The sequence below is a fragment of the Neofelis nebulosa genome, chromosome 7, assembly GCF_028018385.1.
Source record: "Neofelis nebulosa isolate mNeoNeb1 chromosome 7, mNeoNeb1.pri, whole genome shotgun sequence".
NCBI lineage: Eukaryota > Metazoa > Chordata > Mammalia > Carnivora > Felidae > Neofelis > Neofelis nebulosa.
Window position 1 is genome coordinate 85,264,495 of NC_080788.1, and position 27,894 is coordinate 85,292,388.

The 27,894-nt window shown below is 37.4% G+C and overlaps 1 protein-coding gene and 1 pseudogene across 10 annotated transcripts in view; one reads left to right on the forward strand and one right to left on the reverse strand.

The window, feature by feature from the left end:
• Positions 1-27,894, reverse strand: part of LOC131517092 (uncharacterized) — a 63,439-nt gene that overhangs the window by 23,170 nt on the left and 12,375 nt on the right. For 9 of the 10 annotated variants that reach the window (XR_009264384.1, XR_009264382.1, XR_009264381.1 and 6 more), the window contains exons 2-7: positions 19,559-19,680; positions 17,848-17,986; positions 14,212-14,333; positions 12,407-12,517; positions 4,743-4,849; positions 1,616-1,706 (exon numbers count right to left, since the gene is read on the reverse strand). Coding sequence is in view for 4 of the 10 variants with exons in the window: in XM_058738818.1 (XP_058594801.1) it covers positions 1,616-1,706; positions 4,743-4,849; positions 12,407-12,517; positions 14,212-14,333; positions 17,848-17,986; positions 19,559-19,680 (692 nt within the window). In the remaining 6 variants the exon portion in view is untranslated. Of the gene's footprint in view, positions 1-1,615; positions 1,707-4,742; positions 4,850-12,406; positions 12,518-14,211; positions 14,334-17,847; positions 17,987-19,558; positions 19,681-26,882; positions 26,968-27,894 lie in introns of those variants that run through there. The other variant, XM_058738817.1, reaches the window with a different exon arrangement.
• On the forward strand, positions 27,047-27,574 carry LOC131517094 (probable ribosome biogenesis protein RLP24; annotated as a pseudogene).

Sequence of the window (27,894 nt, forward strand, 5' to 3'; positions counted from 1 at the left end):
CCCCCCACCTTCCTCTGCATTGTAAACTTGAGTCTCCATGGCACAGAAATTCTAGAGCCACCAATGAATATATCTGGTTAAAGAAGATTCATTAAACAAGAAAGCAATAAAGTTATTAAAAAATTTATGTATAAATTTATGTATGAATACTTATGTATTCTTAAGTAATAATTTCCAGTGGTTATCTAGACAGATTTACATATTTAGCGTGAAAATTATTATTTTGTTAAGTGAAAATTCACCAAGTTACTTCAAATCAATATAGAAATAATAAATTGGAGACCATATATTTAAAAGACACATTTTTATAAGTATGGAAAAGTATGGTAGGATTATACCACTCATGAGATGGGTCTCTCCGGAAAAGAATTAAATGGAGGGAATGGGGAGATTAATATCTTTTTTTAATGTATCTCAGGATTATTTCCCTTTTTATGGCAAACATGAATTACTTTTGTAATTTAGATGATTAACAAAAAGTTCTTACAGTATTATTGATGATTGTTTAGTCTTTTTTTAAGGAAGAAATAGGTACTTAAATTTGGCAGTGCTTATAGGTAAGGAAAGTGCTACTAAAAAAAACTATAGCACTCCATTATTGAGAAGTACAACAGTATCTTTCATCTGGGGGTCTCTAAGAACTTTATAAATACTAATGAATCTTTATATAAAGGTCAATTTATTGGGTTGAAACTTAGTAAGTATGGGCCTTATTTATTTTATTTTTAAAAATCTGTCCTTTTCAAAAAAATGTTTATTTTTGAGAAAGAGAGAGAAAGCCTGTTGGAGAGGGGCAGAGAGAGAGGTAGACAGAGAATCCAGAGCAGCCTCCACCCTGTCAACACAAAGCTAGACATGGGACTCAAATCCATGATGAGATCACGACTTTAGCCAAAGTCGTATGTTCAACCTACTGAGCCACTCAGGCGCTCTGGGCTTATTTTATATGGAGAATCTGAGGAACAAAGAAGTGGACTGCATAAAATTCCAAACTACACAGAGTACATGGACCTCCAATCTACATATCTTATTCTAGAAGCCTTGAACAACTCTGTTCCTTTTGTTCTAAGGGAAATGTTATGATGTGGGTGTTCTAAGCTTCTTACAAACATTTAAGAGCATTTGTTAACCTAAAACTGTAATCCCCCAGTTGGAAAAACCAGGTGGAGAAGCAAAGGAATCAATACCAAGATAAGAATTATAATTTCTGAGCTCTTGAGGTCAATGAAAAAACTACAAACCAGTTCTTAAGCCATAGGCTTTTGCATTCTTTCAATCATATGTCACTATATCCAGAAAAAGCATTTCCAGAATATTGTAATAGCTACCAGAAAAAAGTAGAAGAGGGGCACCTGGGTGGCTCAGTCGGTTAAGCGGACAACTTCAGCTCAGGTCACGATTTCATGGTTCATGGGTCTGAGCCCTGAGTTAGGCTCTGTGCTGACAGCTCAGAGCCTGGAGCCTGCTTCGGATTCTGTGTCTCCCTCTCTCTTTGCCCCTCCCCTGCTCATGCTCTGTCTCTCTAAAATAAATAAAAATGTTTAAAAAAAAAAAAAAAGAAAAAAGTAGAAGAAAAGTTTTGACAATAAAAATGCTGGGAAAGAGGCTTACATACCTGAAGACTTGAGAGAGAATCTTCAAGGCTTGGTACTGTTACTAATAAGGATCCTTGTTTCCTTACATTATGGCTGATATATTCCCAGGCTCTGCAACATATTAAAAACTTATATTTAAAAAAAAAAAAAAAAAACAAAAAAAAAAACAAAAAAAAAAACAAAAAAAAAACTTATATTTTAGGTTTTACCAGATACTGAACACATAAAAAAAAAAAAAAAAAAGAAAATGACAAGAGAAAATGCAGCATAAGCAATACCTAGAAATCCAGGTGGGCAAAAGTGTTTGCCTGCAGGAAACAGGATTATAGCAGCAAATTAGAAATTGGGAAATTTTTTAGTTCAGTATTGAAGAGATTTAACAAGATGGGGATTTGTGTTACTACCAGGTACTGTAAGGCAAAAACTCAGTTCTCAGGACCAATACACGAGGTAAAGGTGGATCAGCAGTTAACGCCCCTTAAACTCTTGATGAAGTGTGTCAAAACTGGATCTGCGGATGGAAAAGGGCTGGGGAGAGGCAGAGAGGGGAAAGGGACGTGGAGAAAGGCCACAGAAGCCAGAAACCAAGAAAAAGCTAACAATAAAGCAGAATATGTAGATTACATTTTTAAAAATAACATCAAGAGTGAAATCATACTTTATTTGGTTGTCAAAAATATTTAATGGAAAGACTTCTGGACAATATGGTTTAGTGGGGCCAGCCTGGTTGAAAGCACGACGAAATACCATGTACAGGGGCGCCTGGGTGGCGCAGTCGGTTAAGCGTCCGACTTCAGCCAGGTCACGATCTCACGGTCCGTGAGTTCGAGCCCTGCGTCAGGCTCTGGGCTGACTATATTTAGACTTCATTGCACTAGACTAATTTAGGAGAAATGACCGAACCAACTTATGTAGCCAAAACCTATTCACTGAACAATGAGAGTTTGTGACTGAATGTACCAAGAAAGCTTTTAAAACAGCCCAAACATTCAGCAGTATTTCCAATATCAAGTTCACCAGTAGCTTTCACCAGTCTTCAGTCTAAATCTTTCTACAATGAATCTCCAAAGATTTTATTTTATTTTTTTTTTTTTTCAACGTTTTTTATTTATTTTTGGGACAGAGAGAGACAGAGCATGAACAGGGGAGGGGCAGAGAGAGAGGGAGACACAGAATCGGAAACAGGCTCCAGGCTCCGAGCTATCAGCCCAGAGCCCGACGCGGGGCTCGAACTCACGGACCGCGAGATCGTGACCTGGCTGAAGTCGGACGCCTAACCGACTGCGCCACGTGGCCCAGGCGCCCCGAATCTCCAAAGATTTTAAGGTGTTTTTCTCTTTTAACTTCTTGTACAACATAAACCTGGTTAATATTTCATTCTCCAACAATCATGTAATGTTTTGGCTACTGGTCATTAACTTAAAAAGGTAAAGAGCTAATCATACTTTGTCCACTGGAAATTAAGTTTAAAGAAAGCACCATTATTAAAACAACTTTGCTCATGTTGTGTTTCTGGTCTTTAGCCTGTGACCAAAAATTGTCACTCATTGTGGCTGAGCTTTGACTATATGATTAGCTTTCTGTTGAACTAGTTTCTTTCTTTCTTTTTTTAATGTTTACTTATTTATTTTGAAAGAGGAGAATGTGAGCAGGGGAGGGGCAGATAGAGAAGGAGAGAGAGAATCCCAAGCAGGCTCCACAACTGGCACGGAGCCTGACGATCCCACGAACCATGAGATCATAACCTGAGCTGAAATCAAGAGTAGGATGCTTAATCATTGAGCCACCCAGGCGCCCCTGAACTAGTTTCTTTTTAAAATATTTAAATTGTTAATTTCATAGTGACCTTAACCTACTAGTAATGGGTATGGATATATGTATATATTTTTTAATATGAAATTTATTGTCAAATTGGTTTCTATACAACACCCAGTGCTCCCAGTGCTCATCCCAACAGGTGCCCTCCTCAATGCCCGTCACCCATTTTCCCCTCCCTCCCACCCCCCATCAACCCTCTGGATATATGTATTTGTGTGTGTGTGTGTGTGTGTGTGTGTGTGTGTGTGTGTGTGTGTGTGAGAGAGAGAGAGAGAGAGAGAGAGAGAGAGAGAGAGGGAGGGAGGGAGGGAGAAAGTTGGGGGCAGGGTGAAGGTAAAAGGTAAAAGGTAAAAGGGTGGCAGGATGAAGAGGTTTAGCCATTTGAGAGTCCACTTAGTAATAACTATTTATGGTCTGTAACTATATGCCTTTTTATTTCTCTGCAGTAGAAACCTTATTGGTACACTAATCCAAACATTTGTATAATTCCCTTTCATACATATAGAAAGGAGCTTTCCTGCATCTAGAGTACACATATGCCATTATGATAAATAAAAAGCCAGCAATCCTAACTAGCCAGAAAAATCAGTGTCTCAGACTATGGACCATAGGAATTTTCCAATTAGAGGAACCTACTGGTCCTGATGGATCAAAAAAACATCAAACTGTGGCAGAGAAGTCAAAAAAGTGGTAACAGATTTGCTGATTTTTCCATTACCTGAAGAGTGGAATAACTCTAGGAACCAACTATTACCACCTTAAAAATATTTTTAGTTTGATAATTAAGCACTATTTTGGTGAATATTCTTATATCTTGCTTTACACTCACAAAAATTAATTCCCATCATTTTGTGATAAAATAGCACATGAGATGTTTTTTCAAAGAAAATAAAACAGAAAAGAGTAAGTATAAACGCCCACTGGGAATAGATATTTTATTGCATCTGTGATTGCTAAGCAGGTGCTTGAGTCATGATATAATTTTATATATACCCTCCCCCCTGCAAATTAGATGTGATATTCTACAAAGTTAGACAATCAAAGTTTATTTTTATTTTATACATAATGCATTTCCTTGTTAATATAATCTTGTTGAGGTTGTTTTAAAAAATAGTTTAATATGAAAGTATTTCTACTTTATCAATCCTTTATTTTTTTAAAAAAATATGCATTTATTTAAGTAATCTCTACACCCAATGTAGGGCTTGAACTCATAACCCCAACATTAAGAGTTGCCTGATTGACTGAGCCAGCCAAGCGCCCCACTAACCCCTTTTCATACTTTGCTGAATATAGTTTAACAGATTCTTGCTTGAATAAATAACATACCTGGCCTGTTCTGCCTCATCAAGAAAATATTCGAAGACGTTATTCATTATAATAACATCAGCATTTTGCAGAAGTGAACCTTGGGTACAGATGTCTGCATGAAGCACCTAAAGAAGAATGAGTTCATTTAAGAAAACAAAGATACCATATCATATAACCAAAGAAGAAATATTTATTGGTTCAATGATGTTGTTGAGGCAATATGAGAAGTTAACCTACTTAAAATGGGAGAAAGAACAGTATATTTAATAGTACTGTCTAGGAGAGATACTTGATATCTAATGAAAACCATAAACTTGTGAAAATTTGTTTTAGATGGATTTATTTATACATATATACATCTATAAAATTTATTCATATAATTATAGTCTTTTAATCTCCAGTTCAGAGCTTTTTCTCACTATGATTATATCATTAACTGTTAAGAGTCAAAGGCCCTAGGGTCAAATTCTGGCTCCATCATCAATGGAATTTGTATACTTAGGCAGTCAGTATCCTCATAAATTGGAATATATCTATTATGATTCACAGAATCAAATGGGATCATATAAAAACAATAAAAGTAATTGATACATTGTAAAATGTTAATATGCTTATTGGCTTTGTCTAACTTTTCATCTAAAATTTACTTGATATATTATTTATCTAAAAAAGCTAACAAGATAATTTATTTAAAAACTATATGCCTAGGGGCACCTGGGTGGCTCAGTCAGTTGGGTGTCCGACTTCGGCTCAGGTTCTGTGCTGACAGCTCAGAGCCTGAAGCCTGCTTCAGATTCTGTGTCTCCCCCTTCTCTGCTCCTCCCCTGCCTGCACTCTGTTTCTCTCACAAAAATAAATCAACACTAAAAAAAAATTAAAAAACAATTTTTTTTAACTATATGCCTCATACCCCAAACAATAGAATACTTAGGAATAAATTTATTCAAGGAGGTTAAAGACCTGTACTTTGAAAACAAACACTGATCAAAGAAATTCAAGATGACACAAAGAAATGGAAAGACATTTCATGTTCATAGGCTGGAAGAACAAATATTGTTAAAATATCTATACTACTCAAAGCAAGACTTAATGGAATCCCTATCAAAACACCAACAGCAGTTTTCACAGAACTAGAACAAACAATCCTAAATTTTGTATCGAATCACAAAGGATCCTAAATGGCCAAAGCAAACTTGAAAAAGAAAAACAAAACGGGAGATAACACAATTCTAGACTTCAAGTTGTATTACAAAGTTGGAGTGATCAAAACAGTATGGTTCTGGCACAAATATAGACACCTAAATCAATGAACAGAAGAGAAAACCCAGAAATAAATCCACAACTATGTGGTCAATTAATCTTTGACAAAAGAGGCAAGAATATGCAACAAGAAAAAGACAGTGTCTTTAACAAATGGTGTTGGGAAACTGTACAGCTACATGCAAAAGTATGAAACTGAACCCCTTTCTTACACCATATGCAGAAATAAACTCAAAATGGAGTAAAGACCTAAAGGTGAGACCCGAAACCATAAAAATCCTAGAAGAGAGTACAGGTAATAATTTCTCTGACACTGGCTATAGCAACATCTTTCTAGATAGATCTCCCAAGGTAAGGGAAACAAAAGCAAAAATAAACTATTGGGACTATATCAAAATGAAAAGCTTCTGTACAGCAAAGGAAACAATCAACAAAACGAAATGACAAACTCCTGAATGGGAAACGATATTTGCAAATGACATATCTGATAAAGGGTTAGCGTCCAAAATCTATGAAGAACATATAAGACTGAACACCAAAAAACCAAATAATCCAATTAAATGGGCAGAAGACATGAAGAGACATTTCTCCAAAGAAGACGTATAGATGGCCAACAGACACATGAAAAGATGCTCAACATTACTCATCATCAGGGAAATGTAAATCAGAACTACAATGAGATATCACTTCACATCTGTCAGAATGACTAAAATAAAAAACACAAGAAACAACAAATGTTGGCAAGGATGTAGAGAAAAAGAAACCTTCATGCACTACTGGTGGGAGTGCAAACTGAGGCAGCCACTGTGGAAGACAGTATGGAGGTTCCTCAAAAAGGTAAAAATAGGACTACTGTATGACCCATTACTCGCAGTACTGGGTAGTTACTGAAAACATATAAAAGCACTAATTCAATGGGATACATGCACCCCTATGTTTACTGCAACATTCTTTACATTACCCAAATTATGGCAGCAGTCCCAGTGTCCACCAACAGATGAATGGATAAAGAAGGGGTGGTATGTGTATGTGTGTGTACACATATATACATATATATATATATGTATATATGTGTACACACACATACGCACACACACACACACAATGGAATATTAGTCAGTCATAAACAAGAATGAAATTTGCCATTTGCAATAACATGGACGGAGCTAGAGAGTATAATGCTAAGTGAAATAAGTCAGAGAAGGACAAATACCATATGATTTCACTCAAGTGTGGAATTTATGAAAACAAATAAAGGGAAAAAAGAGAGAGACAAAGTAAAAAATGGAATCTTAACCTTAGAGAACAAACTGATGGTCAGCAGAGGGGAGGTGGGTGGGAGGATGGGTGAAATAGGTGATGGGGATTAAAGAGTACACTTATCATGATGAGCGCAGAGTAATGTATAGAATTGTTGAATTATTATATTGTACACTTGAAACTAATATAACACTGTATGTTAACTATACTGGAATTAGAACAAAAAACTTAATAATAAAAAATAAAAACTATATACCTCAAAAAATTAAACTAGACCAGAATCAACAAATCTTACAGAGCACAGGCAAGATAACAAGAGAAAACATCTATTTTCTGAAGAGCAAAACAAACCTCTTTTCTTTAAAAAAAAATTTTTTTTTTAATGTTTATTTATTTTGGAGAGAGAGACAGAGTGTGATCAGTGAAGGGGCAGATAGAGAGGGAGACACAGAACTGGAAGTGGGCTCCAGGCTCCAGGCTGTCAGCACAGAGCCCGTCTCAGGGCTTGAACTCACGAACTGTGAGATCATGACCCGAGTTGAAGTCAGAGGCTTAACCAACTGAGCCACCCAGATGCCCCAGAACAAACCTCTTTTCATTTTAAAAAGAAGAGAAAAAGTTAAACTATTTTGTATCATATGAGTTCTTTGGTCTTACAAATAGTGTTCAGAATGTTGTAGAGTCTGATTCTTAACATATTAAAAAAATTTTATTTTTAAGTTTTATTTATTTATTTATTTATTTATTTATTTATTTATTTATTTATTTATTTAGAGCGAGCATGAGCAGGGGAGGGGCAGAGAGAGGGAGAGAGAATCCCAAGCAGGCTCCGTGTTGTTAGTACAGAGCCTGACACAAGGCTCAAACCCATTAACCGAGAGATCATGACCTGAGCCGAAGTCAGATGCCCAACTGAACTGTGAAATCCCGACCTGAGCCAAAATCAATTCAGATGCTTAATCATCTGAGTCACCCAGGCACCCCTGATTCTTAACATATTTTATTCTTTAAGTAGTAAAAATACTAAAATAATTTAAATTAAGTGGGTCTATAGTCTCTAAACCACACCTTTGACATGTTGTTCCTGAACACACTTAGAAAACACTCACTTTAAAATTTCTTTAAAAAAAATTTTTTTTGAACGTTTATTTCTGAGAGTCAGAACATGAGTGGGGGAAGGGCAAGAGAGAGGGAGGTACAGAATTTGAAACAGGCTCTAGGCTCTGAGCTGTCAGCACAGAGCCCGATGTGGGGCTCGAACCCATGAACTGTGAGATCATGACCAGAGCCAAAGTCTGACACCCAACTGACCGAGCCACCCAAGCTCCCCTCACTTTAAACTTTCTAAACATGTTGCTGAGATATGAAATAGGTATGCAAATTAACCTATGGATATAGTATAGCTCTCATATAGTTTCCTCTTTTTCTTTCCTATCTCTGTTCACTCTCTCACACCTCATCCCACAGATAGGGTAAAAAATATGGTGGATCAATTAATTATGGCAACCAATAGAGGTCCCAGGGCAACCCCTCAAAATGGCTCTGGACAAACTGGAATGTTAACAAGGCAAAGGCCACAAGGCAACCAAAATCAATTTAACCAATTTTTAATGGACACCTCCTATATATGAGATACTATGCAAGGAGATATAACATGATGAATGAGATACAGTATCTATACTCAAATACTTTATAATCTAGCAATGGGATGAAACAGCTATGCTGGTAACTCTAAATCCTATCAAAGGAATAAGCAAGATATGAATAAAGGAAAATTCACCTTTAGCCTAAAAGAAAGGGAAGAATTTAAATCAATGGGTCTTTTCATAAAGTGCGTAAGACACATGGCATGTACTCTAGTACTTTCCTGAAACCCCATTATAATAAAAATATAGGGTTTTTAGAAAAGAAGATGTATACCTACAAGGATGAAGAGAATAGGAAAGCAAACAACAGACATAAAATTTACAAGTTAAGGGGGTGCTTTGGCCGGCTCAGTTGGTAGAGCATGAGACTCTTGCTTGATCTCAGGGTTGTAAGTTCGAGCCCCATGTTGGGTGTAGAGATTACTTAAAATAAAATCTAAAAAAAATTAGTATGTTAGGAAAAAAAGAGGAACTAATAAGGAATTTAGGACCAGAAAAATCTGATTTCTAAGTAGATTATGTATCTATAATTCTAAATATTCTATATATATCTATAATTCTACATATTTAGTTATATATATAATTCTATACATATATCTATAATTTTATATAGAATAAAAATATGTATCTATATATAAACACATATATAATATACATATATTCTATATATTTCTAGACATATAGAAAGCAAAGATCCAGCCTTGATTTATACTACAGAATCTTAAAAAGGCTTATATTTGGTGGTACTGGGCATTTCTGGGTGAAGGAGTACAGACAAATGCTAAAAATAAGGTAATTTGGTTGAAAGTCAGTTTTAGAAGCACCCAGACCCCTATACACCTCTGCCCTGCCCCAGCAACAGAGGTTTATTCTCTGCAAAGGATAAAACGCAAAGGTGTCTGGGTCAGGGGATATCAGGACTAGCTGAAAGAAAGGCTAATGTACTGAAAACAAGGGAAGTAAGGAAATAACGCAGACAGGATGCTGTGAATCCCTCACGTCTCAATTCTTTTCCTCTATCCCTCAGTCCCCAGGATGTTGTTTGCCATTTAGTAAGGAGACTAGAAAGGTTTTCTCCAGGCAATCAGACCAGCCCAAGAGGAAAGATCTTAAGCTACTTTATCAGATATTCCCCAACTAATTAACTACCCAAACAAGATCACTCAACAGTGAAGCCCACAGTGCTCAGAATCCCCACCTAAGTGCTGAGAAATTCAACCAGCCTTTTTGTTTCTCACTTTCAAGTATGAACAGACAACCAAGGATTCTTAGACTTCTGAGGAAAATCCTGTCAAAAAAGACCAAACACAAACTACAACAAAACAAAACACAGAGACTGAGCCTTAAAGAGTGGATGGATTTCAACAGATACTATAAAAAATAGTCCTACAATTCCTTTCTGTTGATCTTAGGGCCTCTCAAACACAACAATTATCTTTAGCATCAAGGAAGGAAACTGTGAAGGTTGCCAATAAAATGGTATAAAAACAGCATTCTGCCATTGCGTTACTAATAGCCACCGAAGCCATAAGCTGGGAAAGTATGTGGGATGGGCATGCATCCACATATACTCCTTTGAAAAGTAAGGGGTAAAAATCTTTTAAAATCTAAATAAATGCTTTTTTTTTTTAAGTTCATTTATTTAGAGAGAGGGAGAGCATGCACATGAGCAGGGGAGGGGCAGAGAGAGACAGAGAGAGAGAGAATCCCAACCAGGCTCTGTGAGGTCAGCATAGCACCCCATTTGGGCCTCAACCTCACAAACTGAAATCATGACCTGAGCTGAAATCAAGTCAGATACTTAACCAACTGAGCCACTTGGGCACCTTGTAAATAATATGTTTTATATAACTTTATCATCTTCTTTAAAAAAATAATAAGAAAGTACTTGGTTGTCCATCTATAAACTATGATTCTCAGAGGTCCTGATTTTTATTTCTTATTAAAAAAATTTTTGTTTAATGTTTATTTTTGACAGAGAATGAGCACGTGAATGGGGGAGGGGCAGCGAGAAAAGGGTGCAGAGGATCCCAAACAGCCTCTGATGACAGCAGAGAGGCCAATGTGGGGTTCAAACTCATAAACCATGAGATCACGACCTGAACTGACATCGGACGCTTAACCAACTAAGCCACCCAGGTGCTCCAGAGGTCCTAATTTTTAAATCTCAATTTCCAATTAAATGGACACTACTGTTTTATGTGATTCTTATTATCCAAGAGCAATGTGTTTTCATTCACTAAATATGGGATAGTGAGAACAACCCATGAATTTTTTTACTGGACAATAAATTTACTTTAATCATTTGTCTATTTCTAAGATGAGAAAGAGACAGAGAGAGAGAGAAAAAAAAGAAAGTTTGGAAGGAGGAAGACCATGAAAAAATTTCCTTCAGTAAGAAAGGGGAAGACTAGACCTCAATTGTTCTGAGATGTCTTTCAACATCAGATTGCCCTTAACACCAGAGAGCCTTCGATGCTCAATATTTCCCTGCGTTGCCACTAGAAGTATAAGATTGTCAGTCAAAGGGTAAGAATTACTGCATTAAGCAAAAAACTTCCTTTCCTCCTTTTGGTTATCTTTGCCCTTACATACAGAAAAAGAGAAAATTTCTGTTGTAGCCCAACCCAGGGCATCATTCCCCTTGAACCGCCTTTCTGTGGCATCCACAAAGCCTCCTGAAAGCTTAGAAAAAGAAGGTAAAGAACTGAGAGCATTAATTTTTTTGCTTACTTTCAACATAAGAGTTTAATTAAATACACTTCTGACCAACATCTAGAGGTTCAAAAATGCTACCAAAACTGTACTAAAGTGGAGATGAAAGAGATTAAGAAAAAAAATTCCACTTTCTAATAACACTGGGGAGGAAGAGAAATAGGAGTGGAAGATAATTATAATTACATTCATCTTTATTAATGTTTTAAAATATTAAGTCAACTCCACCTATTTCTACACAACAGCAACCAAGAATAGATTCAAAAAGATTTTCTAACTCCAAATCAGACGAAACTTGGCTAAATTATGGTATAAGATAGACAACAGAAATATACATATATATTTAATTTTTAATGTTTATTTATTTTTGAGAGAGAGAGAGAGAGAGCGAGCAGGGGAAGTGCAAAGAGAGAGAGACACACACACACAGAATCTGAAGCAGGCTCCGGGCTCTAAGCTGTCAGCACAGAGCCCGATGCGGGGCTTGAACTCATGGACCACGAGATCATGACCTAAGTCGAAGTCAGACGCTTAACTGCCTGAACCACCCAGGCGCCCCTATAACAGAACGTATATTTAAAAGAGTACCTTTAATACACCTTAGGAAACACAGTCAATGGTACTGTAATAGTGCTGTGTGGGGACAGATGGTACCTATGCTCATGGTGAGCACAGAATAATGTACAGACTTGTCAACTACCATGTTGTACACATGAAACTAATGTAACACTTTGTGTCAACTGTCCCTCATAAATAAATAAATAAATAAATAAATAAATAAATAAATAAATAAATAGGTACCTTTATTCTGTCAGTGAACTGGTATTTTTTAATAACCATTTCCTGCAACTGGCAAAAATCTCCATTCAATTCTACTCCATATAGTTGCCGTGCTGAACTGTAAAGATAACCCTGAAAAAGATGAAGACACACTGTGATGCAAATGAATTAACTGTGAGTTCATTTCTACCTAAAATTTAAAAAATCAAACTTAAAAAAAATGGAATTCAATAAAGTAAAAATAAAATGAAAGATAAATAATAACTTGTAGTGTATGTAAAACTTACAACTTCAAGAACTTAAAGACTCTTACTGATCAAGACCTTGATTGTAGTTTATTAATTTCTATCATTTAAAAGCAATCATGTTTTGAAAGATTGATCTCTTCTTACTTTTCCTGATAAAACTGTGCATTCAACAAAGTTGGAAGTACGAAAAGTGATCATACAGATTCTCTGTTTAATACCCTATTTCTGTAATTTCTTGGAAAGTTTTATCAGGGGAAATCAAGAAAGGAGTTAACCCGTGGGGAATATAATGGAAAATCATGCACAGTCTGACACTAGAGGAAGGTGGCTGGAGATGTGTCCTGTTGGGCTTGGGGAAGTCAGTCTGGTGTCTGCAATCTGCCAAAGATAACTGACCAATCAGTCAACAAGAACAATCAAGAAGTGACTAGATATTATAACGTATCCATTTTTGGTTGCAATAACAAAAAAAATAATATGGAAGGAAAGGCAAATCATATTCTGAATATCATTTTACATCAACTAACACCCATGTATAAACCAGATTTGTATTCACAGCTCATGGTGGATTTTTAGAATATGTTCAACAGAACGCATGTAGGTATTCAAAAATTTCTGTTGAATCGGTAACCATATTAATATGGAGAAAAATGACAATATGTTTAAATTTATTAACGCTGTCACATACATGCATAGCCAGATTTCTTTCAGCCATATACTCTTCCAACAAATCAGAAAATGGACAAGAGTGGAGCAAATATGGTAAACAATCATAATCTCTAATGTTCTCCAAACAAAACCATCTGACAATCTGTATTTTCTACTACAGATATCATTACTAATTATAGAATGTAAGTCTTAACACTAAAACATAAACTAAGCACTAAAGAGTTAACTTTCTGATTAGAGCAGCAACGGATGCTGGGAACTGATGGTGCCTGTTTCTGGTATGAGTCTCTACTGCTGTTGGCCACATGTTTTAACAAGTCTGCTAATGACAACCAGAAACCACATTTAAGTTTTTTGATAAAACCATTTAAGAACATTAGAAATACTCGTGATTTGAATTTTTTTAAAAAAGCCACCTTGAAGTGATACTTCAGAAACAAATGTCTCCGTTCAAACTTGAATCACAGAAAATTGGAGCAAGATGTGTCCTTGGATATCATTTAGTTAGCTTATTTACAGGTGAGGAGCTTGAGGCCAGGGTGTTAAGTGACTTGGTTATGGCCATATGCAATTTCCTAGGTTAGGTAAATTTTATAAAAGTTTTAATAAAAGCTCTTACCAAACCTCAGTCCATCAGTAGTGATGGGCAAAACAGCAAAGTGTTATGAGGGTCACCTGCTTCTGTTTTGTTGCTATTCCTTCATTTGTGTCACAGAGACAAACTAGTAAAGGATATCAGAGAGCTGGCCTTTGAAATTCCAAGTCCAGTATACTATTTTAACCTCATTATTCTGTTACTCTAATAAATAAAGCCAAGCTGTCACCTTGGATGGTGGCAGGCAAAATTGTCGCTAGCAGGAGAAGAAAGTATTTTCCAAATGTTGAGTGTGTCCACAAGCTGGACTTTACCCCATAAAGGACTGTGCCAAGCCTGGAGCCAACGTCAACCAAGACCTTTCCCGACAGATCAGGGAGGACATGATGATAAATGAACTTCAATTCCGTGAGGGAGAAGGAATGAGAAATAAATCCTGGAGAATTAGAACAGAATAAACATCAAATTGTACTTGGGTATTAAACATTCTCTTCTGTATTTCTAATTCTTTTAACCATATTTATAAAGCGTATTTCTTTTTTCTTTTTTTTTACTGTTATTTTTTAATGTTTTAATTATTTTTGAAGGGGAGAGAGAGACAAAGCATGAGCAGGAGAAGAACAGAGAGAGAGGAAACACAGAATTCGAAGCAGGCTCCAGGCTCTGAGCTGTCAGCACAAAGCCTGATGAGGGGCTTGAACTCACGAACTGTGAGATCATGACCTGAGCCAAAGTTGGACGCTTAACCGACTGAACCACCCAGGTACCCCTCTTTTGTAATTTTTTAAAATGTTTATTTTTGAGAGAGAGAGAGAGAGAAAGAAAGAGGGAAGGAGGAAGGGAGGGGCAGAGAGAGATGGAGACACAGAGTCTGAAGCAGGCTCCAGGCTCTGAGCTGTCAGCACAGAGCCCGATGTGGGGTGCGAACCCACAAATGGTGAGATTATGATCTGAGCTGAAGTTGGATGCCCAATAGATTAAGCCACCCAGGTGCCCCTATAAAGCATATTTCATGTTTTTCTCTTCATCAACAAAGGCCATTCAGAGGTTATTTAGAAAAAATTAATGTGATAATTTTGTACTCATTCACTCTGAGCTGTATTAGAGAAGAATAAACATGAAGTCTCTGACATTTAGGGAAGAGCTACTTAGCAACCTGTCCCTATCCCTGTGCCCCTCACTTCCTTGTCCTTGGTTTTTCCCTTCTTTTCCCTAGGACTCTTATTCTGTGGGATGCTTCCTAACTCCCATACCATCTGGCTTTCTCCCCTTATCCCAGAGCAACCACAGAACAGCCACACACTACTGCATAGAACACACACTATCAAATGAATGACCATCTCTGGAGTTGTGCAGTGTGGCAGCCCTGACCAACCTAAAATGTGTTCTGGAGTGCAGGAGGAGGCTGGTATGAGGGGAGGCGAAGATATTCCCATAAATTATTTTTATTTCTGAGTTTAATTGCTACAATTTTTTAACTGCTACAAGCCTCCTAGCTCATCTCACTCCATTGTTTGTGTAATCAAGTATCTGGAAGAGCCTGAGTATATTTTTTAAAGACTTACTATATTATGTTCTACATAATATAATGGTAGGAAGGGGAGATACTTTGGCTATGAGTAATAGATGGTAGCAAAGAAAATGGGAAGCAGGCAGGCTAATCCCTTGGAAGAAAATAAAGTGTTTGACCACTACTATCCTTTTCTGCCTAGAATCCTCATCCTCACTACCCTCTTTGTAACATTAGTGCTTCTGCCTTGGGTTACAGAGTCATCATTAGTGTCTTACAGCTAGACAAGCCCCTTTTCATAGAAGGAGAGTTCCACAAGATGATAGTGTTTTCAGATTCACTGTAGTTATATGGGCTGGCCTGCACACCTAGCCACTATTTACAACCTGATTTCTATGGGAAAATGCATGTATTTTCCCACAAAATGCTTTGTAATTTTCAAATTTCTATGTGTCAAACATATCTCTTCTTTAGACTTCTGCAAATCAGATCTGATACGGTATTATAGTTGTAATTCACTTTTTAGTTTTCCTTTTATGGTTCTTAACCAAGTCTTTTTCTATTCTTGAATTTTAACTATCTCAAATGGAAATTGTGAGTACTATCTAAAAAAATAGAATCTTAAGTAAATCAGGGAAGTTTAATTCCCCATTATAATATAGATACAATATATTTGTATTAGCAGCACATTACAAATTTGGTAGTAGTCAACTTTTGACAATGATATTATCTGAGATCAGTAATATCAACATAAGATTACTTACCTGGAGGGGTAGGCCACTATAAGCAATAACTAAATCTAAGTGACCAGGAAGATTGAAATAGCATGTCTAAAGCAACAGCCTAGATGATCATATCCAATCTGAACAAAGAGTATATTAACAGAAGAGTTAGCATATTAGCAGCATGGGGTTAGTCTAGCTTCCCATTTGAGACGTAAGTGTTGCATCTTAGGGGCAGAGAGGCAAGAGACTTTCTGTCACTAGAGCTGTACTCTATTATGGACTGGAGATGTTTCACTAGGTCAAATCATGGCCTGAATAAACTCTTTCTCAAGATCATCTTTTTAAGAAAAAATAAAAAAAAAAAAGTTTTTTTTAATGTTTATTTTTGAGAGAGAGAGAGAGAGAATGTGAGTGGGGAAGGGGCAGAGAGTGAGAGGGAGACACAGAATCCAAAGCAGGGTCCAGGCTCTGAGCTGTCAGCACAGAGCCCAATGCAGGGCTTGAACCCATGAACCATAAGATCATGACTTGAGCTGAAGTTGGACACTTGATCGATTGAGCCACCCAGGTGCCCCTAAAATTTTTTTAAAATGTTTATTTACATTTGAGAGAGAGAGAGAGAGAGAGAGAGAGAGAGAGACAGTGTGAGTGGGGGAGGGGCAGAGAAACACAAGGGGAGACAGAATCCAAAGCAGGCTCCAAGCTCTGAGCTGTCAGCACAGAGTCCCATGAGGGGCTCGAACTCATGAACGGTGAGATCATGACCTGAGTCGAAGTTGAATGCTTAATCAACTGTGACAGCCAGGTGCTCCCAAGATTATCTATCTCTGTCCTCTGAATCCATGCCCATCCAACAATATCTGGTTACTGTCTTTTTTTTTTTTTTAATGTTTGTTTATTTCTGAGGGAGAGAGACAGAGAGAGTGCAAGGAAGAGACAGAGAGAGAGAGAGGGAGACATAGAACTCGAAGGAGGCTCCAGGCTTTGAGCTGTAAGCACAGAGCCTGACGTGGAGCTGAAACTCGTGAACTGTGATATCATGACGTTAGTCGAATTCGGACACCCAACCAACTGAGCCACCCAGGTGCCCCTATCTGACTTCTCAAGTAGATGCTTTTATAAGAACATTTCAGCCCCCCTGCAGTTATAGTTCTCATTGTAAATGAATTAACATTATGGTTTATCTATGAATTTCTTGTAAGTTTGGAAAGTATAAGTTGGTTTCCCTGTACTCAGTTATTTCTGATTAGTTTCTGGACCTGAAAAGTCACTTCTGTGAAAAGCAGAGAGATCCTCCCTGGAGGCATTAAGTGGCCTAACTTTCCTGGGTAAGATTTCTATTTCGCCTCCCTAAACCTTAATAATTGCTAATGGCTACGTTGGAGGTTGGCCTTTTCCTTTCAAAAACCATTGAATACCTTGGTCAAGAGTTTGCATACTTGGGCAACTGGGTGGCTTAGTTGATTAAGCGTCTGATTCTTGATTCGGCTCAGGTCATGGTCTCACAGTTGGTGGGATTAAGCCCCACGTCAGGCTCTGTGCTGACAGTGTGAAGCCTGCTTGGGATTCTCTCTCTCCGACCCACCCCTGCTCGCAAGTGCTCTCTCAAAAATAAATAAACTTAAAATAAAATTAATTAAAAAAAAGAATTTGTATTCTCATGAAATGTAAAGAAAAGACACAAAATCATCAGGTTTGCATAGCTGAATGCCTACCTAAAGGTGCAGTCTGGTGTGAGCCACACACCATACAGTAGTTTCTGCTCATTTTTCCTTCCTCACATAATGAATCAATAAAGTCTTCATCATAAAGGAATGCATCAACGTGAACTGTGGGTTCTGGCTGCTGCTGTATCTGGTGGAGAGAAGAAGAACTTCAAAAGAAACAAAGTACAAAGGAGTCTCTTTTTATTGCTAAATAAGGCAAAACATCAGTGGTTCATATGCTAAAAATCTGAGAGCAACAACAAGGCACAGAAAGACAAGTTTCACTTATTGAAGAGCAACCCTGTTCTTCTTTTATTTTATTTCTGAGACAATTAGAAACTTTTAAGTTGATGCAAAATGATGTAAAACATGGCCATGAGAAATATATAAAATTTGAGTTAAAGGAGTATTTTGAGACCATCCTGTCCATCCTTAGCAGTATATTTTACAGACAAAGAAACTGACACTCATATTTCTCCAAAGAAAACGACCATAAGAAAGAATTGAAACTAAAACTAATACCACGTTCTTCTGAGTCCTACATGTCAGTGACTACCCATTAAAATACTTAGCAAGTAATCTTAGCCCAGAGACAAAGTTTTCAAATAATAAAGATGTTAGTAAAATTTCTTGCTGACAATTAATAGCCCTTTATTAATACTGGCAAAACATGATATTATAGCAAGTGGCTACAAAGAAAAAATGTCTGATTCTTTTTACCTTAACTATAATAAAGAATCAACCTATTTACTTAGAGACCTACAAAATTATATCTATACCTACACATACATGAATCTATTATATGTGTGTAAAATGCATGAACATTCACAAGGAACAGAAAGAAACAAAGGAAGATAAAAATCATTTGTTAGAATAAGGGATTATGGGTCAATAATTACAGGCAATGAATATACTTTTTCCTTGTTTCATATATTTTGGTATATCATGCCACTGATACAGGACTGCCTTATTAATAACATCCAAACTATATTACAAATACTCTCTCAGTTTTTATACTATTCACTACTTTCCACCTTTGAGAATCCACTCTGAATGACTGGATGTTTACTAAGATTTGCTAAGTGTTCACAATGTGCACAGCACTATCAAAAATTTATGGGATTTAGTTCTTCTGCTTAGGAATTTGCATGCTGAAAAACCACATAGAGAGTTGCTGTTTTCAGATTAGTGGGAGAAGGATTATTGTTAGCTTTGCTTTAGGAAACAATATTCCTAGCATATGTACCCCATAAGAGTTGAGATCTGAAGGGACTTGAATGAGGGGGTTGTCTGGATAAGAAAAATGGGACTTATTTTAGGAATAAAGGAACTGAATAAGCAAAAATTGTATAGTGCAAAAGCAGGAGAAGGAAACAAAAAGATGAATTTCACCTTTGATAAAAGTGAGGGAAATGGAACAGGAAACAGAAAACCAGGACAATGATGTAGGCAGGACCAGATTATGGTTGGGCCTTGTTCTGTGGCGGGGTGGGGATGGGTTAAGTGCTTGGCAAACAGGATGCCCTCATAAAATATTTGTTGAATGAATGGGAGCCAGAGGGTTACAGACTCAAAAGAATTAGGGACACGGCTGAAGAACCAAATGAAATACTGTTTAAAGCAGAATTCAGGACTAATTAGACCAGAGAGGCTGTGGGATTAGGGAAGAATAGGAGTATCCTCAAATAGCACTGAAAGTAAATTAATTTAATGTATTTACTTTTTGGAGCGCTAGATGTTCTGAGGAAAGCATGGTTTCTAGAGGTAAGCAATTCCGAAGGTCTTCTGCTATGTTTTTCAACATAATGTCATTATTATCTTGAGTGAACTCATCAAAATCTCCTGGGGGAAAAAAAAAAAGAAATATCTTTTATGGTTTTGGTCATACCTAAGTAAATACAATGGACATATTTTCCATCAGAAAGCATCAATTTATAACAATAAATAAGCCTTCTAACCAATCAAATATTCAAATTCTAATAAACGTTCCATTTCAAATAGTGAATTTTTCTTTTTCCCAAATTGTTTGAAAATACAAAACTTGACTATTTCAGCCTGTTCAAGAAGAACAAAGGAATTTAAAATATATATAACATTTTAAGGGCACCTGGGTAGCTCAGTTGGTTAAGAGTCTGACTTCAGCTCAGGTCATTATCTCTTGGTCCATGAGTTAGAGCTGTGCATCAGGCTCTGTGCTGACAGCTCAGAGCCTTAAGCCTGCTAAGAATTCTGTGTCTCTCTCTGCCCCTCCCCTGCTTGTGCTCTCTCTGTCTCTTAAAAATAAACATTAAAATAAGTAAACACATGAATAATATGTAGTATTTAAACTATTTTTACTCGGAAATAGCACTGCCATTAGTTTTTTAGGGTCTTAAACTCACCAGCAAGTGGTTAAATATTCCTTCTCAGACCATACAGATCTTAGTGTAGGAGGCATCACAGAGACTGCTAAGAAGATAACTAAACTGAGTATCCCTGCCTCCAACAAAATGTACCTAAGCCTTAAGATAATAAGCACTAATGGCTGACACCAACTATGTAATAAACTTAACAATGACCATGATGCTCTGCTGCATTTGAGCAGCAGGTAAAATTATCATTAAAACTGTATTTCTGGGGATGCGTGGCTGGCTCAGTTGGTGGAACATGCAAATCTTGATCTTGTGGTCATGAGTTTGAGTCCCTTGTTGGGGTGTAGAGCTTACTTAAAAAAAAAAAAAAAGCATATTTCTTTTTTGAGAGGGAGAGAGAGAGAGAGGGAGGGAGAGGGGATCCGAAGAGGGCTCTGTGCTGACAGCAGTAAGCCCGATGCAGGGCTCAAACTCATGAACCTCAAGATCGTGATCTAAGCCGATGTCAGACACTCAACCAACTGAGCCACCCAGATGCCCCAAAAGAAAATATTTCTGATGGCTATGGCCTACTTCTGGATGATCTGGCAAAAAGTGGAGGGGTAGATGAGGTAAGGGAGAGTATGTGTAGCAATAAAGATGGGGAAGGTGTAGTTAAGAGATTGACAGCTGATGAATCTAGGTGAGGGTATAAAAGGGGTGTTTATTGTTCAGTTGTTTCTACTTTTAGGCATGTTTAATATTTTCTGGTTCTAAAAAAGTATTATTTCCAAGCAGCTCATATATAATTTTAAATAGAATGTGACTTATCTGAAAGTAAAATACTCATAAAGTTAGCTACCACTTGGGATGCCAAATGTAGACTGGAAAGTACTACTAATGAAAATATTTTACCTTTCTCTTAAAAGACTTTCTTATACTGAACTCTTACTAGAGTAAAAGCATGCCAAAGGGTCTGTTTCAAAATAGCTGTAGAAGGAAAACACGGAGATCCTGAAGGTTAATGTCATCTGTCTCCACATTCCCTGCCCCCCGAATTGTGGGCTGTTTGTAAGTAAGCTCATGATTTGTTCTTAAACAAAAAAATAATTCTTGTGTTGGTTCAGAATGCTATTATCCTGTCACTAATAACAATTAAAAGTTACAAAGCAGGCCAAAGGCAGCATAAGGAAATAAGCGGAGGTTTTCTGCTTCTAAATAAAGATACTCTTCTTTTTCACTGTATTATTCGGTGCCTTACACCCAAAGGATCTTTCTCTGCATAACTTCTCACTGAGCAACAGTAATATAAAGATTCAGTTTGCTGAACTGATGTGAGAAGGTCTTTGAGCTTTTTTTCTTTCCTCACCTATCTAGCATAATATTCTAAGCTGTTGCTTAAAGTTATTTCTAGAAGGAGACAAAACATAAAATTATAGAGAAACAAAAATACTATTAAAATTCATTCCAAACTCTTTTAGGTGGAACTTAAACAGCATCTGATATGTGTTTTTCAAAAAATTGGCCTTTTTAATTGTATTTGTAAAATCTAAGTTTTCTCAAGGTGTTAATTAATATCTAACATCTGCTTAGCTTCCTTCCCTCCATAGATAGAACACTGTCTGGGAGTCTCTATGACTCACATTAATTCTTTTTTTTTTTTTTTTTCAACGTTTTTTATTTATTTTTGGGAACATTAATTCTAATAATATCACTCCCACCAGTGATCCTTAGCAGGTTCTCTCAATTTGTAAATGGTATCACTAGAAAAGCCAAAAAAAGTCTCATTATGTTAAACTAAGATATTCCCTATCCCAACTTCTTTGGATTTAATTCTGTAACATAAGCAACCATATTAATAAAACATAGTTTTCATGTGCCTTATAAAAGACAGCCCAGGGACTCCTGGGTGGTTCAGTCAGTTAAGTGTCTGACTGTTGATTGCGGCTCGTGAGACTGAGCCCCGAGTCATGGAGCCTGTTGAGGATTTTCTCTCTCTCCCTTTCTCCCTCTCTCTGCCCTTTCCCTGCTCATGTACCTGCATGCTTCTCTCTCTCAAAATAAATTAAAAACAAGTCTTACAGTGAAAAAGGAACTTAGACTATGACCTATTACCAAATGGCCCATCCATCTATGCATCTCTGATATATACATATGCATACACAGACACACACAGACACACAGACACACACAGACACACACACACACGATAGTTGTTTAGTCTTTGCTTGAACATATTCAGGGACAGAATTCCTTCCTCATGCTGAACCAGAATCTGACTCTCTATAACATTAACTCATTTTTTCTGAGAGGAATCATCACCTTTAACGCTATACAACATTTACTGAATGAACACTTGAGGCACTCTGATTCAACCACATTCAAGGGTAAAGAGAGATTTTTTCAGTTACAGCAATGATTCCTTTTTTTTTTTTTTAAGTTTATTTGTTTTGAGAGAGAGAGACAGAGACAGAGAGAGAGAGAGAGAGAGAGAGAGCACAAGCAGGGGAAGGGCAGAGACAGGGAGAGAGACAGCATCCCAAGCAGGCTCTGTGCTGCCAGCATGGAGCCTGATGTGGGGCTTGAACTCATGAACTGAGATCCTGACCTGAGCCAAAACTGAGAGTCAGACTTTAACTGACTGAGCCACCCAGGGACCCCAAGCAGTAATTCTTCAGTGTGGCCCTAAAGAGGATCTACATACAGGACTTATGTGGTCCTTAAAGGGCCTAAAGCTGTATGTTCGGTTGTATACATAAATATGTATATTTTTCCAGGAAGAAAGTTTTTAAGAGGTTCAATACTTATAGCTAATATTATTGAGCACTACGGAAATTTTTAGTGCAAGAAGGCTAAAATTAGTCTTAATATCTGTAGTGGTTGGCAAATAACTTATGAAAAGAAGAGCAAAACATTTTTGCCCTAATAATGGCTATAAGACAGGTTAAAAAAGCATGATATGATATTACTGAAGTGTGTAAATCTGAACTTCATGTTATATCGTTAACTATTTACTCTGTTATTAAAGTGGAATTCCTTAAACCATCATTTCTAAAGGCTGTGCAATATTCCACCATTGTGTATGTATTTAACCATTCACTTCTAATGCACATTTAGATATAGCTCTAACTGTGAAAAATTAAGGACGCTGCAACTGACATTTTGGCATTTATCTTCTCTTGCATTTCTGATTATTTGCTTATTGTAAATGGTTAGAACTAGAAGTATTTAAAACATTTTATTTTTTTTTTCAACGTTTTTTTTTTATTTATTTTTGGGACAGAGAGAGACAGAGCATGAACGGGGGAAGGGCAGAGAGAGAGGGAGACACAGAATCGGAAACAGGCTCCAGGCTCCGAGCCATCAGCCCAGAGCCCGACGCGGGGCTCGAACTCACGGACCGCGAGATCGTGACCTGGCTGAAGTCGGACGCTTAACCGACTGCGCCACCCAGGCGCCCCTTTAAAACATTTTAAAGGCTCTTGCTACATATTGTCAAATTTCTTTCCTGAAAGATAACACCAATTTACTTTAACAGAAAAGAATATGTGTTTCATTAAACCCTGCAGCAGTAAATATTACCATACAAACTTTGTTGTTTTAATTTGCATTTCCTTAATTACTGGTGAGGCTGACATCTTTTAACATGTATAATAGCTATTTCAGAATGTGTGGTAACAGTATTATGCTTGGAAAAAGATTAAAGAAAGGTGTTAGTTGCTTGACAGTAAAGTTTTTCTCAAATTACACATGTAGGTGGGAAGGGAGTGGAGAAAGAAAAGTTGCTCTAAAGGGCAACATTAATTCTTTAAAAATTTCCTACCTATATTTAACTAAATATATGAGTAAACAGAAGTCACCAAAACTGATAGTCTACGAATCAAGCCCCACTTTTTATACCTGGTCAGTATCAAGTCCTGCCTTTTTTGCTTGTAAAACCTACTTCCTCTTTATTCCCACTCCAACCACCTCAGCCACAGTCATCACTTCACACTTAGATACTAGGACAAACTCATGACTAGCCCCTTGATCTTGGTTCCCCTACTATAACATACCTTGTACATCTATTTTAAACTAATCTCACTCAAACCTCACTTTCATATCACTTGCTTCCCTTACAATTTTTGGATGTCTTTCTACTTTTCAACTTATCAAATCTTATACTAGATATTTAAGGCCCTCTATATCAAGAGTCTAACCATCCTATTTTCTATCCTTATTACCCCTAACATAATTTCTGCTCAAGACAGGCAAATCTTGGGGTGCCTGGGTGGCTTAGTTGAGTATCGAACTTCAGCTTAGGTCATGATCTCGCAGTTTACAAGTTCAGGCCTTGCCGTCCTGCTCTGTGCTTACAGCTCAGAGCCTGGAGCCTGCTTTGGACTCTGTGTCTCCCTTTCTCTCTGCCTCTACACTGATCATACTCTATCTTTCAAAAACAAAAGAGGCAAATCTCCCCAGTTGTTTTCCATAGTCCTTCCCATTCATACTGTTCCTTTCAACTGCATGACCTAGCTTTTTGCAATAAGGGCCTGTCCAAATTATTTCGTGTCCATGAATTGTTTCTTTTTTTATTAAAAAAATTTTTTAACATTTATTTTTTGAGAGAGAGAGAGAGAGAGAGAGGGAGGGAGGGAGGGAGGGAGGGAGACAGGGTGTGAGTGAGGGAGTGTGAGTCCCCAACATGGGACTGGAACCCGCAAACCGCGAGATCATGACCTGAGCCCTCCAGGCACCTCTCCATGAATTCTGACCTTCAACCTCTAGCCTTAACTTATCCATATTCTTACATCTAATGACTTACAATGCATAAATACAAGGTTTTATACACACACACACACACACACACACATAACCTATTATTCATTCATATCATGTATTACTCTGAAGTCCCTATTGAAATTTTGAAAATTTATTGAGGGAGGGACTTCTGGTCCCAGACAAGATGGCAACTTTCCTCAATTTCCTTTGTTCCTCCCCTCTAACTACAACTAAATACCCTGGAAATAATTCAACAGGCAATTATAAAATAGGAATTGGAAAGCTAGAAAGAAGGTGAACTGTCTAGGGGCCTTAGGACTTAAGAACAGTCACTGCAGTGAGCTCCCTGGATTTTCTTTTCATCTTCCATGTAGCTTGGACTAGGTACCAGAGAAACCAATACCAGAACCACTAACAGGCATAGGAGGAAAAAAAAAAGTATTAAGAAAAGTGTGTTATCTCTTGCCAAAGACTGGTAAAGGGGACAAACAACAGAGACCTACTGAGGAACCCTAATCCCCACTCCACACCTGGGCCAGCAGCAGACTGTCCAGTCTTCAGACCCTCTACCCAGGGGCATAAAAAAACCCAGGTCTGGCACCTCTTAGCCATCTGCTCAGTGGTGGAAAGCAAACAAGGTCCTGAATTGCTTGTCTCCTATTCTCACTACTGGAAGGCAGCTCAGCAAGACAGGGCAGCCCAATGTGTTTCCCCATGCAGGTGACACCAGCATAGATTGAACAAGAACTGCGACAGTGCTAGAGAACAAGGCAAAGTTGAAAACACTGCAAGGACACTGAAAACCAAATTGTTATCAGAGACACAGCCCACAAAAGCAGGCCAGAACCAACAGGTTAGAACTAAGCAAGACAACAAACCACCTATTGATAAAAAAATTTGAATAGGAACAAAAGTCTTAGCATAACATCCAAAATATCTAGGATATGATGGAAAATCAATTATTATACAAAGAACAGAAAAAAAAAGTCTTTAACCTGTAAGGGAAGACAGATCAGGAACGCAGCAGACCTATCCAGAGAAAACCAGAAAGGAGTGGCAGGATATATTCAATGTGTTGAATTGGGAAAATATGCAGCCAAGAATTCTTTATCCAGCAAGGCTGTCATTCAAAATACAAAGAGAGAGTTTTCCAGACACACAAAAACTAAAGGAGTTTATGAGCACTAAACCAGCCCTGCAAGAAATTTTAAGGGGGACTCTTTGGAGAAAAGACACAACAAAACAAAAAAGACCAAAAGCAACAAAGATTAAAAAGGACCAGAGAACATCACCAGAAACACCAACTCTACAGGCAACACAATGGTACTAAATTCCTATCTTTCAGTACTCACTCTAAATGTAAATGGACTAAATGCTCCAATCAAAAGACAGTGCATCAGAATGGATAACAAAACAAGACCCATCTGTATGTTGCTTATAAGAGACTCATTTTAGACCTAAAGACACCTGCAGATTGAAAGAAAGGGGACAGAGAACCATCTATCATGCTACCGTACTTATATCAGACAAACTAGATTTGAAAATGAAGACTGTAACAAGGGGTGAAGAAGGGCATTATATCATAATTAAGGGGGTCTATACACCAAGAAGATCTAAAAATTGTTAATATTTATGCTCCCAATGTGGAATACCCAAATACATAAATCAATTAATCACAAACATAAAGAAACTCATTGATGATACCTTAATAGTAGAGGTCTTCAACACCCCACTTACAGCAATGGACAGATCATCAAAACAAAATCAGCAAGGAAACAATGGCTTTGAATGACACACCAGACTGGATGGACTTAACAGATATATTCAGAACATTTCATCCAAAAGCAGCAGAATACACACTCTTCTCGAGTGCACATGGAATATTCTCCAGAATAGATCACATACTGGGACACAAATCAGCCCTCAACAAGTACAAAAAGATTGAGACCATACCTTGCAGGTTTTCAGACCACAACTCTATGAAACTCGAAATCAACCATAAGAAAAAATTTGGAAAGACCATGAATTATTGGGAGATTAAAGAACATCCTACTAGGGGTCGCATCACTTCCGCTCGAGTTCGGCGTTTCGTCTGTGAGAACTCACGCGGTTTCAACATGCCTATTGAGAAGTGTTATTTCTGTTTGGGGCCCATTTACCCCAGCCACGGTATGATGTTGTCCACAACGATTGCAAGGTGTTCAGATTCTGTAAATCCAAGTGTCACAAAAACTTTAAAAAGAAGCGCAATCCTCACAAGGTCAGGTGGACTAAAGCATTCCGTAAAGCAGCTGGTAAAGAGCTTACAGTGGATAATTCATTTGAATTTGAAAAATGTAGAAATGAACCTGTTAAATACCAGCGAGAGCTATGGAGTAAGACTATTGATGCAATGAAGAGAGTTGAAGAGATCAAACAGAAACGCCAAGCTAAATTTATAATGAACAGATTAAAGAAAAATAAAGAATTACAGAAAGTTCAGGACATCAAAGAAGTCAAGCAAAACACTCATCTTATCTGGGCCCCTCTTGCCGGCAAAGGAAAGCAATTGGAAGAAAAAATGGTGCAGAAATTACAACAGGATGTGGACATGGAAGATATTTCTTAAAGATCTCACTATTTCTATAAGTGCATTTGAAAATCTCCTTAGGGGGCGCCTGGGTGGCGCAGTCGGTTAAGCGTCCGACTTCAGCCAGGTCACGATCTCGCGGTCCGTGAGTTCGAGCCCCGCGTCAGGCTCTGGGCTGATGGCTCGGAGCCTGGAGCCTGTTTCCAATTCTGTGTCTCCCTCTCTCTCTGCCCCTCCCCCGTTCATGCTCTGTCTCTCTCTGTCCCAAAAATAAATTAAAAAAAAAAATGTTGAAAAAAAAAATTTAAAAAAAAAAAAAAAAAAAAAAAAGAAAATCTCCTTAGGAGACCAAGAACTTCTAAATGATCTTTTATATTTTACATAAGGTCACTCAAA